This window comes from Oncorhynchus kisutch, linkage group LG14 (genome assembly GCF_002021735.2).
Source record: "Oncorhynchus kisutch isolate 150728-3 linkage group LG14, Okis_V2, whole genome shotgun sequence".
Classification (NCBI taxonomy): Eukaryota; Metazoa; Chordata; class Actinopteri; order Salmoniformes; family Salmonidae; genus Oncorhynchus; species Oncorhynchus kisutch.
The window spans coordinates 55073283-55098663 of NC_034187.2; the positions used below are offsets into that span (position 1 = coordinate 55073283).

Here is a 25381-nt window from a genome sequence, read left to right on the forward strand (position 1 = left end):
TCCAACTGCCGTGTCTTTGTGAGACGCAGAGTAGGTGAACGGATGATCTCTGCATGTGTGGTTCCCACCGTGAAGCATGAAGGAGGAGGTAGGATGGTGTGGGGGTGCTTTGATGGTGACCCAAAACACACCTGTGGGCTGTGTAAGGGCTATTTGACGGGGAGTGATGGAGTGCTGCATCAGCTAACCTGGCCTCCACAATAACCCAATCTCAACCCAATTGAGATGGTTTGGGATTAGTTGGACCGCAAAGTGAAGGAAAAGCAGCCAACAAGTGCTCAGCATATGTGGGAACTCCTTCAAGTCTGTTGGTAAAGCATTCCAGGTGACTACCTCATGAAGCTGGTTGAGAGAATTTCAAGTGTGTGCAAAGCTGTCACCAAGGCAAATGATGGCAACTTTGAACTTTGAACGCTTTTTTGGTTAGTACATGATTCCATATGTGTTATTTCATTATTGTGATGTGGTCACTACTATTCTATAATGTAGAAAATAGTAAAAATAAAGAAAAACCCTTGAATGAGTAGGTGTGTCCAAACGTTTGACTGGTACTGCATATGGTTGTAAAAAATAATATATATGAAAATATACAGAATATTTTTTTACAACCATCGATTTGGGACCGTTATATCTACCGCTGTGTACAGACTGCGAGTTTGTGCGTCAAAGACGCGTCGACATTTTCCACAGGCGTCGGCTCGCAGTTTGTTAGAAATTGGACAAAAGTGACAGAAACCGGCTGGATTTCTTCGGAGTATTGAAACAATCGTTCCCGTGCCTGTGGATAGTACTACTTTCTCAAATATACTGTAGCTATAGTGTATCTCTCTCTGTCTTTTTGTGCCCCCACTCCCTACTCCCCCTTGACCGCGGATTATTATAAAGCAGCTACCATCGACATGTGAGTAAATGTGTTTTTTAGTTCAGCTAAATGTATATGATATGTGTCCGATAGAGATATAGACTACAGCGTTGTGAATACCTATTTAAGGATGTTAGAGTAATTGTATTGTTGTGTCAACTAATTGCAATTATGGATTGTTTTACTGCTAAGACTAAACATCTGTTGAAATAGTTCATTGCTATTATATATTCATTTTAGGATTCGAATAGTTTACCCAAACGTAAAATATATCACAGAAAGTAGGCCCATTGCAAATTAATATTAGGCTACATGTCTCTCAGTCTCACAATATCAATAGTAGAATGACTCCTTCACAATGACTCAGTCAATATTCATCATCCATCTTCTTTATGAAGCTAGCTGTTGTAATATTTAAAATATATATATATAATTTTTAGTTGTTTTTGTTGTTGTTATCTACTCAATAATTAGCGTACAGCACCTTGCCTGGTTTGTTAATCTGGAGCAAAATTCATCCATTTTTTTAAAAGAGCAGCCTTCACGTTTTTTTCCCCTCTAATCTCTCTCCATTTTGCTAGTGGAAATCAAGCCTGTCTAATACAGACTCTGTACCAAATCAAATCAGAGTGGTTGTTTGCTCAGGATGTGGCTCAGACATGATGAGAGAACAGGCCTCTATGATTGGCTTTTCTAGTTTAAACATCACATGTATCATTTTCTACCATAGCCGATATATTTCGCATTCATTCAGTCTGTGTGGTTATTAGTCCTTAGTGTTTGAAGAGGGCTATTTCAGCAGTTCAAGTTATTCTTCACTTAGACACCATTGCTAGTATTGCCTACTTACTATGCTGTATGGCTTAGCAAGATCAAATCAAAATCAAAATCAAATCAAAGTCTATGCGGGTGCAGGGAAATGCTTATGTTACTAGCTCCTGACAATGCAATAACATTTCAAACAGGTACACAAATAATACATAATACATACTTTTATCATTCATTTTCCTTACCAGTTTTGGTGCAGTTTTGGCAGTTGTTGTTGTTAGTAAGTTAATGCCTCTCTCTACACAGGTCGACCACAGACGCAGGAACCCCGGGGGCCCCTGAGGGAGAAGGGGGCCCCCCAGCCCCAGCCCCCAACCTCACCAGTAACCGACGACTGCAGCAGACGCAGGCACAGGTGGACGAGGTAAGACTCAAAGAAGAGTACCCTTTTTGAAGTGTTGATCTTTTGATATGTCAGTGCGATTACTCATTTAGGCAGCCCTGTAAACAACCTTTATTTGTCGAAAAAATGTACAGAAAACTTATATGTGAAGTGAACAATTATAAAGACCGTGTGGAAGGTGGGATGAAACGATAATGATGGGGATGAATAGAGGGGAGGATGAAAGGATAAAGGCAGGGGAAAGAAGAGATGAAAGAATGAAGGGATGAAGGATACTGCATTTTCTTTATTGTTGTGTGACGAAAGATGAAAATTGTTCCTGAGAGAATCAAATTCAAGAACGATGGGAGGACGATGGGAGGATGATGGGAGGACGGGGTCCTAAGTGGAGGAGATGGGCACGGGGATGGGAGGCGGTGGTACGTAAAAAGGAAGAATGATTGAAGAAAAGAGGGATGAGTCAGTGAGAGTTTACAAGGGCATAAACATTGATCACAGAATATTCTCTGGTCATCTGTATGAGGTGTACACATCCTTTCCAATCACTCATAATGAGGATGAAGAGGGCCCATAGAGGTAAACACTTTCCTAATGAAATACCGAATCATTCAACCAGTGTTGTGCTATGCAGGTATTCTTATTTTTCCTATGGCATTGTTTGTACGCCGCCCCTGTTCGTTGGATGTTGGTGCACTAGTTTTGAAATAACTCACTTCTTGACCGTTCATTCAGAAATGCTGACTATCCTCACCACCTGTGGCATCAACAATTGTAGTGGAGGCTCACATCATTTCTTCTCAGTCAATTGATTCCTTGACCATTGGGTAACAGTGACATTGATATTTACATTCTGATAAGACGTGATTGATTACCTTCTCATTGAGCAATGCCGACTCTGTCCCTTCCTCGCCGTCTACTGTACATTAGTGACACTGGCAGTCAAAAGTTCACATTATTTCTATTCAGTAAGAATTGTTTTCTCGACTGTTAGGTGCAATGCTAGCCTCGACTGCAGATGTTTTATAGGTAACTGCCAAAATAATGGAAACACTTGAGTAAGTGAAGGATACAAAGTATTTTGAAAGCAGGTGCTTACACACAGGTGTGGTTCCTGAGTTAATTAAGAAATTAAAATCCCATCATGCTTAGGGTCATGCATAAAATTATAAAATTGCTGGGCAGGCTAATATTTTGGTTACCTTGACTACACCCACACAGGATGGCAATGCCCCCATCCACAAGGTATGAGTGGTCATTGAATGGTTTGATGAGCATGAAAACGATGTAAACCATATGCCATGGCCGTCTCAGTTATCAGTTCTCAACCCAAATTGAACACTTAAGGGAGATTCTGGTGCGGCACCTGAGACAGTGTTTTCCATCAACAAAACACCAAATTATGGAATTCCTCGTGGGAAAATGGTGTCTCATCCTTCAAATAGAGTTCCAGATACTTGTAGAATCTATTCCAAGGTGCATTGAAGCTGTTCTGTCTCATGGTGGCCCAACGCCCTATTAAGACACTTTATGTTGGTCCTTCCTTTATTTTGGCAATTACCTGTAGGTTTCTTCATGAACAAGAATATAATGTTGACTGTCCTCTCCATTCCACTCCTGTCCCCTACAGGTAGTGGACATCATGCGTGTGAACGTGGACAAGGTGTTGGAGAGGGATCAGAGACTGTCGGAGCTGGACGACAGGGCCGATGCTTTGCAGGCCGGGGCCTCACAGTTTGAGAGCAGCGCTGCCAAGCTAAAGAACAAGTACTGGTGGAAAAACCTCAAGGTTTGCGTGTGTGTCTGTCTGTCTGTGTGTATATGTAACCGACTGGGTTCAAATCCGGTTCTCCTACACACCACATGTCTGCGTTAACCCTCTTAGTAAAAGCCTAGGCTTTAGCTCACGGGGCTAACACAAGTCTTCAGGTCTCAGGCAACTCTTCACACAAGCAGGAATCATTTGTAATGCAACCTTCATACGGGTCACTCTTTAATTATAAAGTGAGTTTGCTGTTTTATGCTTAGGCTTCCATAGTGCAGGCCGCCACACCATGGCAGTCACACACTAGCTGTATATTGTGACAAGGCGTTGGGGTATTTCCACAGTGCTCAGACAATTTATACCAATGATGTCCCTGTACATGGAGGAATAACTCTGCCAGTCTGTGACTCTTCGTACTTACAACTACCATTTTAGCCCTTTGTTTGCTCTGTTCTCCTGTGACCTCACATAAGGCTGTATTCAATCTGGATCGCTGAAGAGTTGCAGATTGCACAATAGAAATGTGAATGTAATTTCCGATTGAGCCGACAATTGCAACGTTTTTCATCGCGAATGCAGCCGCTAACGCAGGAACATTGCCTTTACATTTCAATCACACTGAACTTCCGCGATATGGATTGAATAGAGCCCTTGCTATATAAAAAAATGTAGATCCTTCTATCCAACTATCCTTCAATCCATCTTTCTCACAGCATGAATTTATAAACCCTTAACCAACCCCCAACCCCCCCCCCCCCCCCCCCCCCCGCCTCTGCTTTTGAGCACAGATGGCTGTCCCGTTGCCAGTCCAATCATGTGTGTCCGTTGAGGGGGAGGGGTTAGAAATCCCAATCTGGATTACAGTGTGATGCAAGATTAAACCCAAAACCCAGCTGTGGCTCAACTCGTGATGTAACCCCTTCAGCTCATCCCTCTCTTCCTCTCACTCTAATACTTCCTCTATTCCTCCCTCCAGATCTCTCTCTCGCTCCACTTGTTTCTCTCCTAATCTCAGTCATCTGATCTGCAGCCCCGTAGTTGATTTGTATTTATTTCCCCTCTTATGCTCTACAGAGCCGGCTCTAATATAATATTAATCACGGCTAACCTCACTCTCTGAAATCGAATCATTCTTTGCCATACAGGCATAAACTACATCACCCAGGTGTGTCTGTTTAGGTCATAGTCATGCTTACACCCTCTTGGCACATAATCCATGTGACTACTGCATCACATTAGTGCTATTTGTATGAATGATTCGGGAGACAGGCGCAGGAATGCGTAATAGTTTTTTAAATGTTTTATTACCCAAATGACAGCATGCCATGTAAAGGCATGGGGATGAGGACCAAACAAACAAGTATACACAGGTTGAAACCCAAAGAAAAGACCGAAATACCTAGAATAAATAACACAAGCACACAATGATTAACAAACGGGACGAGACCCGTAATCATCTGTGCAATCCACAAGGGCACGAAAGTCAAAAAGCACCGCACAGGTACTCACACGACCAACGGACATGGTAAAAATAATGGACAGCACCATGGTGAACAAAGGGCACATATATACCAATACAATCAGTGGGAATAGGGGCCAGGTGTGCACAATGAAAGTTCCAGAGGGATCCGTGACCATTTCCAGTGCACTGTTTTATAACGCGCGCCTTCGCTTGAATCCCAGCCTATGTGACGAACGACAGTTTAATCTGTTAATGATCGGTATCTATCAATCAATCAATGAAATGTATTTATAAAGCCCTTTTTGCATCTACTGTACATTGTAAATAACGATGGGAGAGAAGCAACAGAGCAATATACACTGAACAAAAATATAAATGCAACATGCAACAATCTCAAAGATTTTACTTAGTTACAGCTCATATAAGGAAATCAGTCACTCAGCTCCAGGCGTGGGACATTTCAACTGATATCCATCAACCGCTGTTACCGAGACCAGCGCTGGGTGATGGTTGCTGATTGAAGAGGACTGGCCACCCCACATAGCCTGGTTCCTCTCTAGGTTTCTTCCTAGGTTTTGGCCTTTCTAGGGAGTTTTTCCTAGCCACCGTGCTTCTACACCTGCATTGCTTGCTGTTTTGGGGTTTTAGGCTGGGTTTCTGTACAGCACTTTGAGATATCAGCTGATGTACGAAGGGCTATATAAATACATTTGATAATGGGCCTCTGATCGCCTATATAGTTATTCCATTTAAAAAATCTGCCGTTTTCAGCAACAATAGTAATTTACAACAATAACAATGTTTAAACTGTATTTCGGATCAATTTTATGTTATTTTAAAGGACAAAAAAATGTGCTTTTCTTTCAAAAACAAGGAGATTTCTAAGTGACTCCAAACTTTTGAACGGTAGTGTATATGTAAAGAGCAAGGATACAGCTATCATGATGAGAGAGTAATGTTGAATGGATTTTAGATTCAGCTCTCTCCAGATTAAAAACAATAATAGATTAAGAATTTGCTATTAAAACGGGTTTAATATTGAAATGTGTTAGAGAGAATATGGAAGTGGTTTTATATATTTGAAGGTTGATATTTCAGGATATTTGAAGGCTTTATATTGTGTTTTTTTTCAGATGATGATTATAATGGCAATCATGGGAGTCATATGTGTTGGAGTTGTGTTCTGTAAGTACCATATATATCTAAATTTTCACTTACAGATGAAGTCTGCTTCACTCGATTCTCACACAAAACAACACATGGGAAAAATGTTTAGACAGTTTTCTGAAATTGTGAAACAACATGCGCATGTCATTTTGTGTTGCTGTAGCCTGATGTCCAAAGTAGGAAACAACTGTTTACTCTGTGATATTTACATGGTCTCTTTCTCATCTTCTCCCCTGCAGTGTATTTCTATTATTGAGCTGGTCTCTTCAGGGACGGACAACAAGTGCAAGACGAGATACCAGAATGAAGCCAAATCCACCCTCAATTCCCTCTACTCCTCCTCTCCTTCATCCCTCTCTTCTTAACCGATGCCTTCCATCCAAAACCACCATGCTCTTGTAGACGTTGGCGCAGTGCCTCACCCTCTTCTTTCTTCACAGTCGCTCTCTGCCGTTGTGCCCTTGAGCAAGGTACTTAACCCCTACAAATGCCCTGGCGGCGCTGCTCTGTGGCTGACGCTGTGCTGCTCCGGACATTGTGGGTGTGTGTTGGTGTGTCAGGTTTGGTATTGTGACAGCAAATCGATAAACGTCTGTTGTAAAATTGGCAATAAAGTATCTATTCTATTCTGCTGTTGCCGCTTTCTCCAACTCTCTTTTTTTGTCTCTCTTCATCCCCCATTTGTAAGTGTGTTTTCCCTTCAAAGTCCAATGTATGTGCTATCCCAAAGGGCTTATCACATTTATGGACTGTATGGACTTCTCTAATACACTACCGGTCAAAAGCGTTTTTCTTTATTTTTAATATTTTCTACATTGTAGATTAATAGTGAAGATGTCAAAACTATGAAATAACACATACTAAATCATGTAGTAACCAAAAAAGTGTTAAACAAATCAAAATATGTTTGAGATTCTTCAAATAGCCACCCTTTGCATTGATGACAGTTCAGGATAAACGAGCTACAACTAGGAAAACAAGTTTTGAACGTTCATCCAACTCAGAATTGTAAATTCATAACTCGGGCCTTTTTCTTGAGCTACGACCTGAAGATCACTGACATCATCATGATTCAGCCTTAATTTTTCTCTCGAGTTTCCAGTTGTCTTGAAAGCGCCATAAGTCCAGAGAACGCCAGACTTTGTTGACAAAATTTGCCCATGAAGGACCACGGCGCCACCTTCCTATTCAAGTGAGTACAGCGCAAGGTGAATCCAAAAATGTCTGCTGCTGCATACTGTAGCTAAGAAAGTAATACTAAGTGAATGTTGTGTAGTAAGCTGTTAGTAACCCATGTGCCTCAACATAATAATTTGGTCTAGTTTCACCTCTTAATTTCACCTACTGTTCTGACTTGGTGGTGCACATGTAGCCTATAACCTGTTTTTGAGAAAGGTAATCATCAAATTTTGTAAGAGATTTCATCGTCAGTGTATATGCCCCCTTTATTTATATTATGGTTCTGACTTGGTGTACAGGGAGAACGGCCCATGTTCTGAATTCGGTTGCTATGCATTTCAAAAGTGCTGAACAAATAGTTTAATGACTACGTCCGTCCTAGCTTGCTCATTAATGTCTTAATCAAAATTACAGATTGCCGCTTACCTGCTTGTTGTCCCCTTATGCCAGTTTGTACATCTCAAATTGTCAGCATAAACCACATTTGTTTAAGCAAGTCAACCATATCAGCTATGTATTTTTTGATAGCCAGGTGTAGCAGTGGTAAGGTGTTGGGACAGCTTTATGTCGGCCCTAACAGTTTGTGGGTACCGTTTGTCACCGCTATAGTGCAATTAATGTATTGTTTAGTGTTGTGGCTTTGCTGGCATTCATCCCACTTTTTTTTTGGTCCCACCAAGATTGACATGCTAAAATCACCACTGCATCGAATAGTTGATATGACATGTCAATCTTAGTGGGACAAAAAAAAAGTATGATGAATGCCAGCAAAGCCACAACACTAAACAATACATTAATTTCTTAATGCTTACCTCATACCAATGTTTGTCCTGTGTAATGGCAAGCTTTATTTTGTGTGCTGAAATCCGTCGTTTTGATAAAACTTCAACGGCATCATGAACTCACCCAGTAACAGGTCATTTTAGCCTCTACCAGGATGCTGAAACTTGGCCACAAGTGGATCTTCCAGCAAGACAATAACCCCAAGCACACATCAAAATCCACAAATAAGCAGATCAGCTTTAATATTGCAGATAGAACTCACAATCTATCCATAGAAATCATATTATATTACCAGCGAACTGTCATAATCCATCAAAGTTCCACAATGGGGCCAAAATGGAAGTCATCTTGGTCAGGGAGAAATCCAAAACCAGTCTAAATAGAATGAATGGCGGTAGAGCAGGGTTTCCCCAAACTCGGTCCTCTGGACCCCAAGGGGTGCAGGTTTTGGTTTTTGCCCTTGCACAACACAGCTGATTCAAATAGTCAACTAATCATCAAGCTTTGATCATTTGAATCAGCTGTGAAGTGTTAAGGCAAAAACAAAAATGTGCCCCCCTTAGGGTCCAGAGGACCGAGTTTAGGAACCGCTGCAGTAGAGGCATAGGTGATGCATTTCCTGCTTTTACTTATGCAGGAAAATAAAAGGCATGTCATGTATAAGACGTGTATTTAAACAGAATTAAGGTCAACCTCAAATATTGTCATGATTACAAATACAGTTTATATGGCTTTTATACACATTTTCTGTATAAATAGCCAACAAAAATATGAAAACAGACCATAGATGTCTCAGATTCTGTTTTCTTGGAAAGCTATAATACAATATTAGTACTTGTTAAAGTACAACTTGTCTAAGTACTATCATCAACTGATTTCAGCCAGTGTATGGCTGTGGATTGACTGAATAGTTTGAATATAATTTTGGCATATTGGCAGTTAAATAAATTAACAGAATCATTCCTCTAAAACTGTCTGGCTAACACATAATACAGAGCAGATCAATTCTTCACATACATTGTTTTACACAATATATTATCACAGCACTGGCAAACCATAGTTGACCAACTCCCTGACCAACATGGCTGACCTTTGGACCACCATAAGATTCATTCCATTCTAATTCCATCAATTTAATTGACTGCATAATTTCTAATCACCTTTGCCCCCCCCCAAGGTGAGGCATTGAAAAGGAATTGAAAACAGGGGCGTTAATCATTTTGACCACTACCTTTGAGAGAAAAAAAAGATGACTTGTTATACAAAATGTCTTTACCCGAGCAATTGTATTAGTATAAAATATAATTTTGCAACAAGAAAATGTGCACGCTATAGCTCAGAATTTAAATGATTTATTTTAAACAGTCGTTATTGCTCATCTTTATCAAAAGGCGTCAATTTCAGACCCCAGTGTAGTTTTAATTTCTCCTGAGCCTCGATTATACTAGCCGTTCGCCCTACGCTTACAGGATATAGGCTATGCTTATAAACCATTTAATCATATTCCCCACCTCCCAATAACAAGAAGAATAATCCTTTATTACATTTTTATTTAGGTAACCCAAAAAGAAATGCAGGCCCAGTACGGTCACAGACAGGAAACCCTTTCAACACCTGGCAGAGTGATTTATCTTAGAATAAGAACATTAATGCTACCTTCAACAAAGACAAGACATTAATGCTATAAAAACATCAAGCTAATGCTCATCGAGGCCAGTGTTGGAGGTAACGCGTTACAGTAATATATTACTTTTGAGAGTAATATAACGAGTTATCTTCAAATATCGTAATAGTTGCTTTTTTCAAGTAACGAGTCCTTTACTTTCATCATCATTATATCTCTCAGCGTGTTATACATTGAGTGTACAAAACATGTTCTTCCCATGAAATAGGCTGACCAGGTGAATGCTATGATCCCTTACTGATGTCACCTGTTAAATCCACTTCAAATCAGTGTAGATGAAGGGGAGGAGACAGGTTAAAGAAGGATTTTAAAGCCTCGAGATAATTGAGGCATGGGTTGTGTATGTGTACCATTCAGAGGGTGAATGGGCAAGACAAAAGATTGAAGTGCCTTTGAAAGCCATTTTGCATGGTCATCTCAGTCTCCGGACTTGAAAACCTGCGGTATGGCAGTAGGTGCCAGGTTTGGCAATGCCACCAGCAATACTGCTCGTTCTGTGCATGATTTCCTGCAAGACAGGAATGCCAGTGTTCTGCCATGGCCAGCGAAGAGCCTGGATCTCAATCCCATTGAGCACGTCTGGGACCCCCCGGAAATGTCCGGGAACTTGCAGGTGCTTCGGTGGAAGAGTGTGGTAACATCTCACAGCAAGAACTCACAAATCTGGTGCAGTCCATGAGGACATGCACTCCAGTACTTAATGCAGCTAATAGCCACACCAGATAGTGACTGTTACTTTTGATTTGGACCCCCTTTGTTCAGGGACACATTATTCAATTTCTGTTAGTCACATGTCTGTGGAAATTGTTCCGTTTATGTCTCAGTTTTTGAATCTTATGTTCATACAAATATTTACACATGTTAATTTGCTGAAAATAAACACAGTTGACAGTAAGAGGATGTTTCTTTTTTTGCTGAGATATATATATATATATTTATTTATTAGATAAGATAGAGAGATGGCAGCTGTGTTGTTACCCTACTTATCCTTTTCCTTGTGGAAATACTCCCATTACTTTTACTTAATCGAAGAGAAAGAGTACAACGTTTTAGTCCGATGCAGCAAGCATTGATCTCTTCATCCAGAAACACCACATCAAATCTGAAATAGCATCTGGAGGTCATGCAGAAAGGCACAAAAGCTGGAAGCCTAAGTTCCAGAAATGCGTGAAAGAGGAGAAATCTATAGGCATTATGATAATAAACAAAAGATGCACATGCCTAAACAATATTTCCAAGTGTTCTTACAAAATGTCCATGTAAACAATCAAAATGTCTGATAAATCCAATGTTTGATAACAACAAACATTCTATTTTAATATACAAAGGAATAGGCCTATTGGCCATATACATTTAGGCAGCTTTACGAAACAAAATGTACATTAAAGCCACTAAATAAAGGCTGTCAAGTGACAACAAGGATGACTTCAAATAACCGGCGCATTAACCTGCTGAACGTGAATGCAAACCTTGTCATATGAACCCTACACAAAATGCACTGTAATAAAGTCATACCTCCTCTGTCCTCGACTTTTCCTGAATGTCTATTTAACACACTGACTGACGTTAGAATTTTCGATATAACAATCAAGAGTGTGTTCTAAGCACTTTTAGGAGGACATGTATTTATTTTTTCCCCACGCTGCCTTTCCGTCACCCGACAGTTGACTAACGGCCAATCGAAACTACACCTAAACTATATTGAAAATAATTTCACACATATAATAATAATAATAATAATAATAACAATAACAACAACAACAGATGCAGTCTAAATCTAATTTAATCTAATTTAATCTAATCTAATCAGATTAAATTCACAAGTCCGATGGGTATCAGGCTATCAATTGTAATTGTGAATGAAGGATTCAGCACCTTGGATAGCGCCTTAGGGGTTGCTTTGCTCATCTGATACAGGTAGGCCTGTAGTGGAGCTCCATGGTGCTGAATAACAACAATTGCAACAAGTGATATGTAATATACTACATTCCATGCAACCATACTGTAACTTGACAAGATGAATTTTCTTAAACCTAACAATAGATTACTTTTCTAAGTAATGAATCCCACACAAATCCCACACAAATCCTCAACATTACAATGACGTGTAATGTAGGGGAGTGTAATGTAGGGGACTTGTGTGGCTATATAAACACGACTTGTTTTTTTGGTGTACCCTCAAAAGTGCTTTACGGTTGAAAGCCATGCCACATGCTTGACATTTAAACGGCTTCTCTCCAGTATGGATGAGCATATGTCGTTTTCTATCTTTGCTGACATAAAAGCGTTTATCGCACACTGTGCACGGATACGGCCGCTCCCCTGTGTGCCTCCGCAGATGCTCCTGCAGCTCACTCTTCTGCCTACAACCTTTGCCACATTCTGGACACTTGAATGGCCGTTCTCCAGTGTGTGTCCGGGTGTGAATCCTCAATTCAGCCGTAGATTTGAAACCCTTTCCACAGAGGTCACAGAGGAACGGTCTCTCGCCAGTGTGCATTAACATATGCCTTCTTAACCATACCAACTGAAAAAACTTCTTCCCACAGTCTGGGCAGATGAAAGCAGCATCTGTGTGATGCAACATGTGTTGTTTCAATAGCTCTTTTCTCTGGAACCTTTTCCCACAAGTGGAGCAAGCGTGGGGTTTTCCCTCGACATGACTCTTAGAGTGTGATTGCAGTAGTTTTTCACTCCGGAAACCCTTTCCACACTCAGCGCAGAGGAATGGTTTCTCCCCTGTGTGAATTCGCTCGTGAATAGTCAGGGTATACTGTGTTCGGAATAATCGCTGGCACACTGAGCACTGGTAAGGAGTGGACTCATTTCTCTGATGCAAGCGCAGCTCAGTTAACGAAACAAAAGTCTTCTGACAAGAAGGACAGGGGAACGGTCCCGTAAATTGATGAGTACGACTGTAGTGGCTCTTCAGGTCCATGCCCTGAGAAAAGATCTCATCACAAAATGTGCACTTCAAGATGTCAGGGCACTTGTTGAGACTTTCCTTTTGGTGAGAAGCAATGTGCCTTACCATTGTAGCTTCAAATTTAAAAGTCTTCTGGCACAGAGGACATGCTTTAGGAATTGTCTTTTTATTAGAGGACTGTGCTGTAGTGGTGGGGGCTTGAGAGATTGGTGGTTCCTGGGTTGCTGTACTGGAAGGCTGAGGAATGTCATTTTTATTTTCCCTTGGAGCCAGTGACCATGCTGGCTTAGTCGCATGTTTGTAAACTCTCTCTAACCGACAACCTCTTTTGCTCTGCTGGTGTCTCTTCCTTTGACTGTGGGATACAAAAGCCATCGAAGCACTGGGACACTTAAAGCGGCTTTTGTCTGGGGCGTGATGGTGAAGAAAGTGGCTTTTCAAACTAGACGTTTGTGAAAACGTTGCATGGCATACAGGGCACGTTTTGGAATAATTTGCGTTTGAGGAAAGTTCTGGAATGATGCGAGCAGGAGGGCTTTTTGATCTCAGCTCCTTCCTTTTTTTGACGGACTCACTTGTAGGACAACCTCTTTTGTTACTCTGGTGTTTCTTCAAATCACGGAGGAAGGCAAAACCCTTCAGACAAAGAGGACACTTAAAACATTGTTTGCCTTTGTGAAATATAATAAGATGACTTCTCAACATATATTGAAACTCAAAAGTCTTATGGCATAGGTGGCACGTTTTGGGATCACTACTTGCATTACTGGACTGTCCCGATATCCTGTCATTCTTTCCATGCTGGCGCTCATTGACCTCCTGTCGTTTCGTCATCTCCTCACACTCATTCTGCTGATGTTTTTGGAAGTCGTCCTGGTGGTCAAAGCCTTCCCCACACTGGGTGCACTGGTGAGGGCTCTGCTCGGTGTGAGTTCGCATGTGTGTTGTCAAATCCTTCGCTTCAACAAAACTCTTCCCACATAAGGAGCAAATTTTGGCACGCTTGCTTCTTTTAGGAGACTGCTCTGTGTTATGGGAAACAGGACCTGGAGCACCGACTGGTGTTGGAAGAGAGAAGTACCATTGTTAGAAGGTTACAGATGTCACTCTCACCTCTAACTTGAGCCTTGGATATATATCTTTTTTTTAATGATGTTTTACTCACCTGTCATGAGACTGTTGTCATCAAGTTGGGTCAGCAGCACTACAGGCTGAAGTTCTAAATCAGACACGTCTTCAACCACCTGTTGTTTCCTTCCAATATTCATTCTGCCGTCCCATTCATCCCCATTTCTCTCTTCTGTTTGCTCTCTGGGGAGTGCCTTGACTTTCACTTTTCTAGAAGCCCCTTTCTCGTGTAGATGCTCCAACTCCACAGAAGGCCCTTCATCCTGATCCGAAGATACGACTTCGCCATCTGAAACCTTGCCAGTTCCCTTGGAATCAGGCATATCAGGCATGTTGGCGAGAAATGTGTGCAGTTCAGAAAAGAACGGACAGGTCGCTCGGCCACTACTGCTTGGGTTCCTCAGTGCTTGTCTGTAGCTGTGCTTCATGTGCTTCATCTTTGATTGGCACTGCTTCCACGTCCTTTTGATGCCAATGACCTTTAGCCGCTCGGAAACTTCACTGTACGCATGTTTTTTCCGGTAACTTTGCTCCATCATCTGAAGAACCTGTTTGTTTGACCACACGGAGATCAGTGCTTTCGTCCCCTCCAGGGTCCAGGTCCGTGTGTCATTGTCTGCCGAGGTTGTCGAAGACACGTCTTCAACCATCTGTTTGCGACAATGTTTTTTGGGGGGGCTTTTCATCTTGCTGTCACTTTGAGGGATGCAACATTTTTCATCCTCTTTTTTCTCGTTGGCTTGCTCTCCGGGGAGTGTCTTGCATTTCACTTTCCTGGAAACCATTTTCTCACATTGAGGCGCCAACTCGACCGCCAAAGAAGGCCCTTTATCCCGATCCAAAGACATAACTCCTCCATCTGAAACCTTGCCAGTTTCCTTGGACTCCGGCATATCAGGCACCGCGGCAAGAAAATTGTGCAGTTTAGAAAAGAACGGACACGGTCGGCTACTTGGGTTCCTCAGTGTTTCTCTGTAGCGCCACTTCAAGGCTTTTATCTTATTGTGGCACTGCTTAGTTGTCTTTTTGATACCAAGCTCCTTTAGACACTCTGAAATTTCACTGTAAACATGTTTTTTTCTATAGCTTTGCTCCATCTTATGAAGAATCTGTTTGTCCGACCATATAGAGATAAGTGACTTTGTCTCCTCGGGTGTCCAGCAGGTCCATCCAACGTCGTCTGCGGTCATCGATGATGTTGAGGACATGTCTTCTCCGTCTACAATCTCTACCTTTAAAACATCATAAGCCAAGTCATGTCGCAGTCTCTCCTCATAGTCGTTCTCTCCCCATTCCTCTGTTCTTCCATCCACCATTTCCACTGCCTTCTTAACCGTGTCCAAACTCATCCCTAGCTCCTTCTCTACATTATCGTGCTCTATCAAAGTGTCCCTTTCCTTTCTGGATGCACACGTGGATAAAGACTGGCTATGCGAGCGTGCTTCATCAATGTCCATTTCTATCCTCTCTGAGAGCGAGTGAGACAGTGAAGAGAGGATACGATCGTCGGCACCAGATGACGGAGCTGAAACATTGGGAAAAAATTTAATATTTAGTCTGCCTGTGATTGGCTACATACATTTTTGGATTTGAATGATATATGCTGTGATGAAATATGGTTCTTGAAGAATATAACTTATAAATGCCTCATGAGCTTAGTTCAACTGTCGTAGCCCATCAAAATGAAAATGTAGGTTTGTTTTACTCAATTTTATAGCCTCACTTTATAGCCTCAAATCATGGTTAAAACTATAATTTTGGTATGGACGGCCAGTTCTTGTATCCATAGCTTTGTCTATGAGTATGAGAGCGGTTACATTTTTCCAACTCCATCCCTCAGATGTTTACCAAATCAATATCTTGAAAATAGAAACAAAGCATAAATTCCCCCCAGAACCCTCGCTGCTTACGCCCACGATTCCTTTCAAAACAAATGGGAGCGTCTCTACAACGGTTACACGTCCAGTGTTGCAGCCCGTTAGTCTCCTTACATATAAAAACGTCATGAAAAACTTATTTGCCACTGTATGAAAACAGAGCTGGGAAAAAGCCTACCATTAGTGAACAAATGGCCATGGCATCTGTTGTGCTGGAGAAGAGTCTTCAAAGGCTGAGGTTGAGTCACAGAATGTGCACACTCCTTCAGCACAGAGGGGGCAGGTCTGAGCCATGATACAGTCTGTGAAGGGGAGGTGGTTTAAAATGAGCAACAAATTAAAATTGACCAAATGACAAAAGTAAGGTATGGTAGACTCCGCAATATAACAACTCAAAAATCGGCCAAGGTTGCCACGATTGGCTCTTCCCAAATTGCATCTACCTGTTGAAAGGTTGGCGTTGGAAGCAACTTCTCCAGCCTGATGAGGAACTCCCACATCAGAGTCTGCAGTGCTGCGTCATACCTGGGCCCGAATTCGTCTGGAAAAACATCCTAGAAGAAACATTAAAGTGCATCTGAGTGGTGTATAACAGATTAAACAAATGCCTTAATTGAGTGTGAGGCATCCTATTGACATCATTAATGGCTATACAAGTCTACTCAATATTAGCTAATGCAGGTTGGGGTTCAACATTACTGACTAAGCCAGTAACAAGGACTTCGATGGAATAAGATGTGGAACAGATTGTGCACACACTGCTGTACAGTTTACCTCTTTGATTTAAATGTCTGTTTAGCAGAAACATTGCTCTCACACCAACCTGGAAGAAGTGTTCCCTCTCAATTGGGTCATCTAGAAGAGTTTGGACGAGTTCCAAGAAGTTTGATTCCGATGCCTCCACCTCTGTATCTATCTACAGCAAGTATACACAACACAGTTAGTAAATTAACCTAGCCAACAGAGCTACAAGGCTTGATCACTTGAGTGGCACTCACCTCCTTTTCTCTATGAGTGATGATGCAGGTCCTCATCCTGCTCAGGTGTGGCTGGATGGTCTCCGGGTCGGCTGAACAATCAGAGCGACACAACTCCAGAACCAGCTGTCAACAACAAACAGGTAACACTGAGGCATTTTAGATGCAAACCAATCCGGCAGTGAGTATGGTAGAAGAATGTTACAGTAAGTGTTAGACAGTATGTAAATGCTATAATATCATATAATATTGAACCTTTACGTATCATCATGCAACCTTATTTTCAATGGTTGCATAGGTAAATAGTTATTTTCTCATTGCATTGTTTCTCTGTCCCAGGAACAGAAGAGGTGGGTTTTCATAATGTGTCTTGACCTACCTTTGAAACCCTGATCAAATTTACACCAAGGACATTACTGAATCCTCATTCCTAATACATTACCCATATGGTTTGTTTTCAGACCAATAGCCCCACATTTGAAAGCTTGATGATTAATTGTTACACTTATTTATTCCAGGGATGAACGCCTCCTCTGAAGAACTCAAGCCATATTATTGGTGTGGTTTGCTGGTTTCGGAGAAATTCCCAAGACTTTGTGAGATGTGCACATCTGTGAAACGTGTTTGAAATAAAGATGACCTGGAACGTGCCCAGAATTACATGTTGACACAGACATAGGGCAGGTTTGTAAATTCACTCTGGCTATCTCCCCGATTTCAGAGCACTCTCGTCTGTGTGCCAGAGGGCAGAATAACTGATGAATTTACCAAACGCTCGACACCTGTTGAATATGGCCGGTGTCAGTAAACATTGGGGGGGAAAAGCTTGATTAAATTGTTGCCAGCAGCACAGTTACCAACGCTCTGGATAACATGAAAACAGCTTAACCAGCTCTGATAGGGCAAGTAAAATGGCCAGTGAGGTGTTCTCTCATTTATGTCTGGAAGTAGCTAGCAAGCTAGCTAACGTTAGCCAGTTAGCTTGACTGCCTTTGTGAGGTCACAACTCTTGGATCAACCCTACTCCTAGGCCAGAGCGACCAGTGTGTGTTCGAAACGCTACGAGAGCAAAACGCTCCAAATTTATAAACGGGCAATTTACAAAACGCCCAGAGAGCACTCTGAGCTCTCCCTGGCACTCCAGAGTGAATTTACAAACGCACCCATAATGTGACGCATAGTGCGTGGTGAAGAATCAGGATGGACATGGCTATGAAAAGTGTGCAAAGGCCAGAAAGAAGAGATTGCGTGAAAGAAACGTTCACAAGAAGAAGAAGAAAAAAAGAGTGTACATTCTCTACAATTTGTTTCAATTTTGGATACAGAAATCCCGTTGATTACTTCGGAAAGAAATTCCACAAATTAACAAGGCACACCTGTTAATTGAAATGCATTTTCCTGAAGCTGGTTGCGGTTACTACATGATTCCATATGTGTTATTTCATAGTTTTCATGTCTTTACTATTATTCTACAAAGTAGAAAATAGAAAAAATAAAGAAAAACCCTGGAATGAGTAGGTGTGTCCAAACGTTTGACTGGTACCGTACATGACAGAAGATGACACTAAACTTGTTCAGTCAATGAATGGTGGGTATGAAGATCAAAAACATTAAGCATTGTGTGAAGATACCTCCACTGTTTCACCAAACAAAAGTATTACGGTTACCATTTCACACCAGAACATTCCCCATACTTGGACTATCACAGAGAAGTGGTAAGTGTATTGATATAATCTGGTAAGCGGTAATATGTTGGGAATGATGATTGAATAATGTCCTGAATGTAAATTTGGCCACGGTTTCAAATGTGGGTCAAGACATCATGAAAAACAACCTCTTCTGTTCCTGGGACAGAGCACCAATGCAAATAACTAACTGTTCCAACTGTGCAACTATTGAATAGAAGGTTGTATGATGGCACATAAGAATTCATCTTAAAGGGATGTTTTAAGTGCATTTAAACATTGTTAATAACTGGATTTAAATATTGGCTCACTATTTGGCAAACACAGACCAGTTAATGCACTATTTTGACCAATGCGATATAACTATTTGTTCATGATTTATAATGCATTTACAAATGATGAAATGTTAATAACATAATTATAACCCCTTTACAAGTGGAACCTTATAGTAAAGTGTTACCGGATTTGTTTTATTTTTACCTTTATTTTAACCAGGAGTCCCATTGAGCTCAAGGTCTCTTTCTCAAGGGAGCCCTGCATGCACACAAATGTCACCCTACGTTCTACTTCAGTCACACCCCTCCATCTCTCACCTGCGCTCGCAGCCCCATGATGAGTTGGACTTTCTCTCTGTAACTCATCAGATCAGGAATCATCTCCAACACAGTGGTGGCAAACTCCTCCACCAACCCGTAGTCCATTGTGTCTCTCCGCTGAACAACTTGCCATAGAGCTGCCGACACCAGCCGCAGTGGAGGAACCAAAAGGCGCAGAGACGACAGAGGAAGAGGAAGACCTGGTTGGAAAGAAAACATTTGGTGACGTTCCAGGCCATCTTTTATTGCGATTGCCATATACAGATGATCAGATTTTACACGTCATGGAGTGGTTTTGTTGCTGCGTAGCTAAATGTGGGTGGCAGTAGCCTAGTGGCTAGCCATCTAGTGGACAGGTTATGTTCCTACTTCTACACTGGCATAATGAAACAGAAATGAGTTAACTACATTACAAATAATAAAGCCTGGATTTTACTTATAAGTAGCCTACATGCATTTATTTGACACTTCTCAATATAACAACTGACCTATACTGCAATAAATTTAACATAATGAAGCTTTGGTTTTCAGATGTAAGAAAGGTTTTTAAGCCTCCCCACCTTAATTACCAAGAAATATCACAGTAGTGCCTTTCTACTTTCTAAATCCATCCTGAATCCACCCTTCCAGTGAGATCAAGATTATATGGATTTTCTGCATTAAAACCAACCTAACCTAATCCTGATTAAAGGTCAGACTGGATTACCAAATCCGTATTCGGAGGATGAGAATCTTATTTTTCACTTTTGAAATACCCAACATTTAATCCAATTAGGGCTGTGACTGTCATGGAATTTTGGATGATTGTAATTGGACAGCCAAATGACCGAGGTCACCATGATAATGGTTCAAAAAACATTGACCCATATTTTGTCCTCGCCTCCGCTCCTGACTGCATGTGCTGCCATAGAAATACAATGGACGTCTCCATTCAATTCAATGATGGTGGACTGGTGGACTGGCGGCCATTGCAAAGCAGGAAGTGAAATATGTGCTGTGATTTTTGGATTCAACTCAACTGACATTACAAAAAAATTAAGTACAGTCCATTGCATGAGCCACATTAGTTAACATAATTTGAATGAACATTCTACATACAAACACTCGATCACTTGCACACACACATTTATACTGACTATCATCATATAAGCTGCTGCTACTATGTTAATCATATATCCTGATGCCTACCTTACCCCTCTATCTACCTCTATCGATGCAGTATCCCTTCACATTGTAAATATGGTACTGGAACTGACCCTGTATATAGTATGCTTACTTTATCATGTTCTTATTTCTATATCTCACGTGTTTTGTTCGAGCTTGCTTTTTTTTGTATTACATTGTTATGATTACTGCATTGTTGGGGTTAGAGCATACAAGAAAGGCATTTTTCACTGCAATTGTACATGTGATTTTAAGGGTGCGTTGGTAAAATCACTTTGGCCATCTACTTCGATTTCAGTGTGCAGAATAACGGATGAATTTACAAATGTGCAACAACCATTGAACATGACCGGTGTCAGTAAACGTCTGCAAAAAAACAATTAAATTGTTGCCAGCAGCACAGTTAGTCACCAATGCTCTAGATAACATGAAAACAGCTCAACCAGCTCTGCTAGAGCAAGTAAAATGGTCAGAGTGACCACCTCTTATGTCTGAAAGTAGTAAGCGAGCCAACTTTAGCCAGGTAGCTTTGGTGCTTCAGCGAAACGCTCTGAATCTGGATTTATGAACTCACCCGAAAACATTGCGAGTGTACCCATGAGTTTAGTCAAATTGCCAGGGTTAGACGTTATATTCCTGTGTGCTGCTGCTGCTGCATTTAGGTCAGGGTAGCCTAGTGGTTAGAGTGTTGAACTAGTAACCGAACAGTGGGTTAACTGCCTGTTCAGGGGCAGAACGACAGATTTGTACCTTGTCAGCTCCGGGGTTTGAACTTGCAACCTACCGGTTACTAGTCCAACGCTCTAACCACTAGGCTACCCTGCCGCCCCAATGCTAATGCTAGCTAGCAGTAGCCACACCAGCCATTTAGGAATGGCACGTCATGTTGATCAACAAAGGAGCTGATCAACATGTACCATCACTCTGTACCATCACTCATTCATATATCTTTATGTACATATTCCTTATCCCCTTACACTTGTGTGTATAAGACAGTAGTTTTGGAATTGTTAGTTAGATTACTTGTTGGTTATTACTGCATTGTCGGAACTAGAAGCACAAGCATTTCGCTACACTCGCATTAACATCTGCTAACCATGTGTATGTAACAAATAAAATTTGATTTGATTGGCTGACAATGCCATTCCAAAATGGTTTCAGTGACTACTGCTAGCTAGCATGAGGACGAAAAGGGCAGTTTTTCATAAAATACTAGCAGTATTTAAATCTTCAACGTATCAGTTTGGATCTAGGTTCAATTTGGAGTACATCCCATCCCTGCATTGAGGTACGTTTTCCAACCGGGCCCTGCTGTTGTGTTTTTGAGCAAGGCACTTAATCCACCCAGGGTTGCTGCATGCACACTGTGCCTCTCAATGTGTGTGTGTCTGGGGTTTTGGGAAAGACAGAGGACGAATTTCCATTCTAACTAATCTTGCCCACCAGCCGCTCAACAAATCAAATCTGCAAAGTTGCTTAGGAGCTAGAAGCAGAGCTGCCATGTCTGTCGGCGCCATCTTGCCATATCGAACCTATATGTGATACCAATTAAGCCTGGGGACAGGTTACATTCTTTACAAACAGCCCAATACAGATGTTTTTTTCACTAATTGGTGAAAATTAGCTAATCAGATCAGCTCTTAAAAAGATCTGATGTAAAAAGATCTGAAGTGATTGGTCAACACCAATTTGTGGGAAAAATATAACTGTGCTACCTGTCTAAACATAGCCTTAAACTCTTGAAGATTATTATGTTGAGCTGTGTGACAGGGTTTACACAGGCAGCCCAATTTTTATATATATTTTCCACTAATTGGTATTTTGGCCATTAACATCAGATCTTTACACATCAATATATATATATATTTGAGCTTGTTATGATTGGTCCACTGAAAGAAATATCAGAATTGGGCTGCGAATTCTAGAAATTAATATCGCGCCACATTGCTTTTTAAATAATTGGCTATCCATTTAGTTTTAAAAACTATTGTCAAGTCTGACACTGAACACTATTAATGTAACCTGATTTTCTTACCATTATCTTCCTCCTCGTCAGTTTCCTTGGACTCAGGCATGTCAGGCATGGCGGCGAGAAATTCGTGCAGTTCAGAAAAGAACGGACACGGTCGGCTACTGCTTGGGTTTCTCAGTGTTTCTCTGTATCTCCACTTCAAGGCCTTAATCTTGTTTTGGCACTGCTTCCACGTCCGTTTGACACCAAGGTCTTTTAGCCGCTCCGAAATTTCGCTGTAAACATGTTTGTTTCTGTACGTTTGCTCCATCTTCAGAAGAATCTGCTCGTCTGACCATACCGAGATCAGCGCCTTTGTCTCATCCGCGGACCATGTCCATCCGACATCGTCTGCCAATGACATTGTCGATCTAGTATTTTGATAGTAGTCTACAGCAACTAGTAAACTAGATAATACAAGGTTAATATTAGTGTTAGTAGCTAAGTCCAAAAGCTTTGGTCGACAAAACAAAGTGGTGGACTACTCCCTCTTTGGCTGGCTACTTCGACGTGACGTCATGACGTCATCTACAAGAAAATATGGTCGTTCCCAGATGGGCTTCTTTGCAGTCGTGCTGTGAATCTGAATATTGCCAAATATGTTATAAATAGAAAGTAAAAGTAATACGAACTAACTTGCCGAAGTACGTTTGATTAAAATGTATCAGTAAAATAGTCCAGAAGATGGCATCAATGTCTGCACACTGAGTTAAATTTTATCATAAGCGGAAAAAAACTCTAGATCAATTTTACTCCACATAGAGAGAAGAATACAAAGCTCGTCCTCCATCTGGCAAATTTGATAAACGCTTACAAGCAAAAACTTCAACAGGAAGTACCAGTTACGACCTCAATGCGGAAGTGGTCTGATGCAACAAAAAAGCTAAATTAGAGGACTGTTTCGCAAGCACAGACTGGAATATGTTCCGGGATACATGATGGCGTTGAAGAGTTAAGCACATCAGTCAACAGCTTTATTAATAAATACATCTACATGTCCTCACAGTGACAGATACATAGTTGATTTGCAAATACGAGCACTTTTTGGATATTAAATGCTTTAGAAAATGAAACGTTGAAACTGCTTTTTATCTATCTGAATATTTCTTCACTCTGTCTGTGGACAAGTTAGAATAGTGGCTGAGACCATACTTTGAAAAATATAAGATTTGTATTGGTTTCCCCAAATATTTTTTACAGAAAGTACACGAGGGAACACAAGTATATATAGATTATAAACAATGGACAATCGAGCTAGGGGGTACAATATCACATTACAATTACACAAGGACCTTAAGGGACATACATACACTTACAATTCTTACAGCTTTTTTGTTAGTAGAGTATTTAACTGTCTTAAAATACAGTTCAATTTCTTTTTGTAGGGTAAGAAAATGTGTTTTTTTTATATGAAATTTGGCCAAAAGAATAATGAAATGAATTACATAAAATTGTTTCAGCTTATTTCTATCGTATGTAAAGAATCCAAGCAGTACAACTCTCCACAATAGTGTAAAATCTTCATAAATGTGTTCAATTATAAATCTACTGATGTCTTGCCACAGTTTTCTTACACGAATACAATGCCAAAAAAGATGCAACACTGTTTCTGGGTGGTCATTACAAGAGGAGCAATTTGAGTTGATGTTTTTTTAAACTTCTTCATATAGTGGTTGGCAGGATAATATTTATGAATAATTTTAAAGGAAACTTCCTTAATTTTGTTAACAAGTAGGTATGCGTGTGGCAACATCCAAACTTTTTTCCAACAGATATTATCAATAAATCCATTCCAATAAGGCATGACATAAGGTATCCTGCTGAAACAAGGTTCATATCGCTCTGTTGTTGAATGGACCAAAATAGAAACAAATATTTCCTACTGATGAGTCAACAGGGTCAATAGAAGGTAGGCTCTGAGGGTCAGGTCTTGACACGTTCCTGAATAACAGAGCAACACCCGAGGGAATGGCGTCCAAAACAATTGCAAAATCTTTAGGTTAACAGGGACCTTGTAAAGTGATAAGAATTCCTTATAACTGAGTAAAAGACCCTCTGCATTTACCAGTTGGCTCACCAATAGGATATTATTTCGGAACCAATATTATAAAAACAAATAAGTATTTTTATACAAAAAAATCCAGATTATTCCATATATAATATCTGCGTGGAGAAAAATTGTGTTTATAAATTAAGGACCATAACAAGAAAACCTGCTGATGAAAAGCAGAAAGTTTCACTGGAATTTTGTCAATATTATAATTGCAAAACAACATGAAGTTAAGGCCACCAAAAGTAGAGAAGACATGATGAGGAATAGAATTCCGGATAGAAGTGGGTCTTCTTAGGAATTGTTTTATCCAATTGATCTTAAAAGTATTATTTAAAGTACTAAAGTCCAGAAAATTCAGTCCACCCTTCTCATAAGTGTTCATTACAACAGTTTTCCTAAGGTAATGGGTACGGTTTCTCCAGAGAAAGTTGAAAAGCATCTGGTCTATCTCCTTGCTTATTTTACTGTCAAGATATACAGTGGGGCAAAAAAGTATTTAGTCAGCCACCAATTGTGCAAGTTCTCCCACTTAAAAAGATGAGAGAGGCCTGTAATTTTCATCATAGGTACACTTCAACTATGACAGACAAAATTAGAAGAAAAAAAATCCAGAAAATCACATTGTATGATTTTTTATGAATTTATTTGCAAATTATGGTGGAAAATAAGTATTTGGTCACCTACAAACAAGCAAGATTTCTGGCTCTCACAGACCTGTAACTTCTTATTTAAGGGGCTCCTCTGTCCTCCACTCGTTACCTGTATTAATGGCACCTGTTTGAACTTGTTATCAGTATAAAAGACACCTGTCCACAACCTCAAACAGTCACACTCCAAACTCCACTATGGCCAAGACCAAAGAGCTGTCAAAGGACACCAGAAACAAAATTGTAG

General features: G+C 40.7%; 2 protein-coding genes across 2 annotated transcripts; one reads left to right on the plus strand and one right to left on the minus strand.

Annotated features, from left to right (window-relative positions):
• Positions 1 to 617: 617 nt before the first annotated feature.
• LOC109903670 (vesicle-associated membrane protein 2-like) lies at positions 618 to 7060 on the plus strand. The gene is made up of 5 exons (XM_020500534.2): positions 618 to 901; positions 1937 to 2054; positions 3661 to 3819; positions 6391 to 6442; positions 6664 to 7060. Coding segments are annotated over exons 1-5 (348 nt in total). The 5' UTR covers positions 618 to 899; the 3' UTR covers positions 6681 to 7060.
• A 1545-nt stretch (positions 7061 to 8605) lies between these two features.
• On the minus strand, positions 8606 to 23225 carry LOC109903637 (uncharacterized). The gene is made up of 8 exons (XM_020500468.2): positions 22459 to 23225; positions 19257 to 19459; positions 17000 to 17104; positions 16825 to 16917; positions 16445 to 16555; positions 16180 to 16303; positions 14162 to 15649; positions 8606 to 14054 (listed from the first exon to the last, which is right to left on the minus strand). The coding sequence occupies exons 1-8, from the start codon at positions 22796 to 22798 to the stop codon at positions 12166 to 12168; spliced, it is 4353 nt and encodes a 1450-aa protein (XP_020356057.1). The 5' UTR covers positions 22799 to 23225; the 3' UTR covers positions 8606 to 12165.
• Positions 23226 to 25381: the final 2156 nt, after the last annotated feature.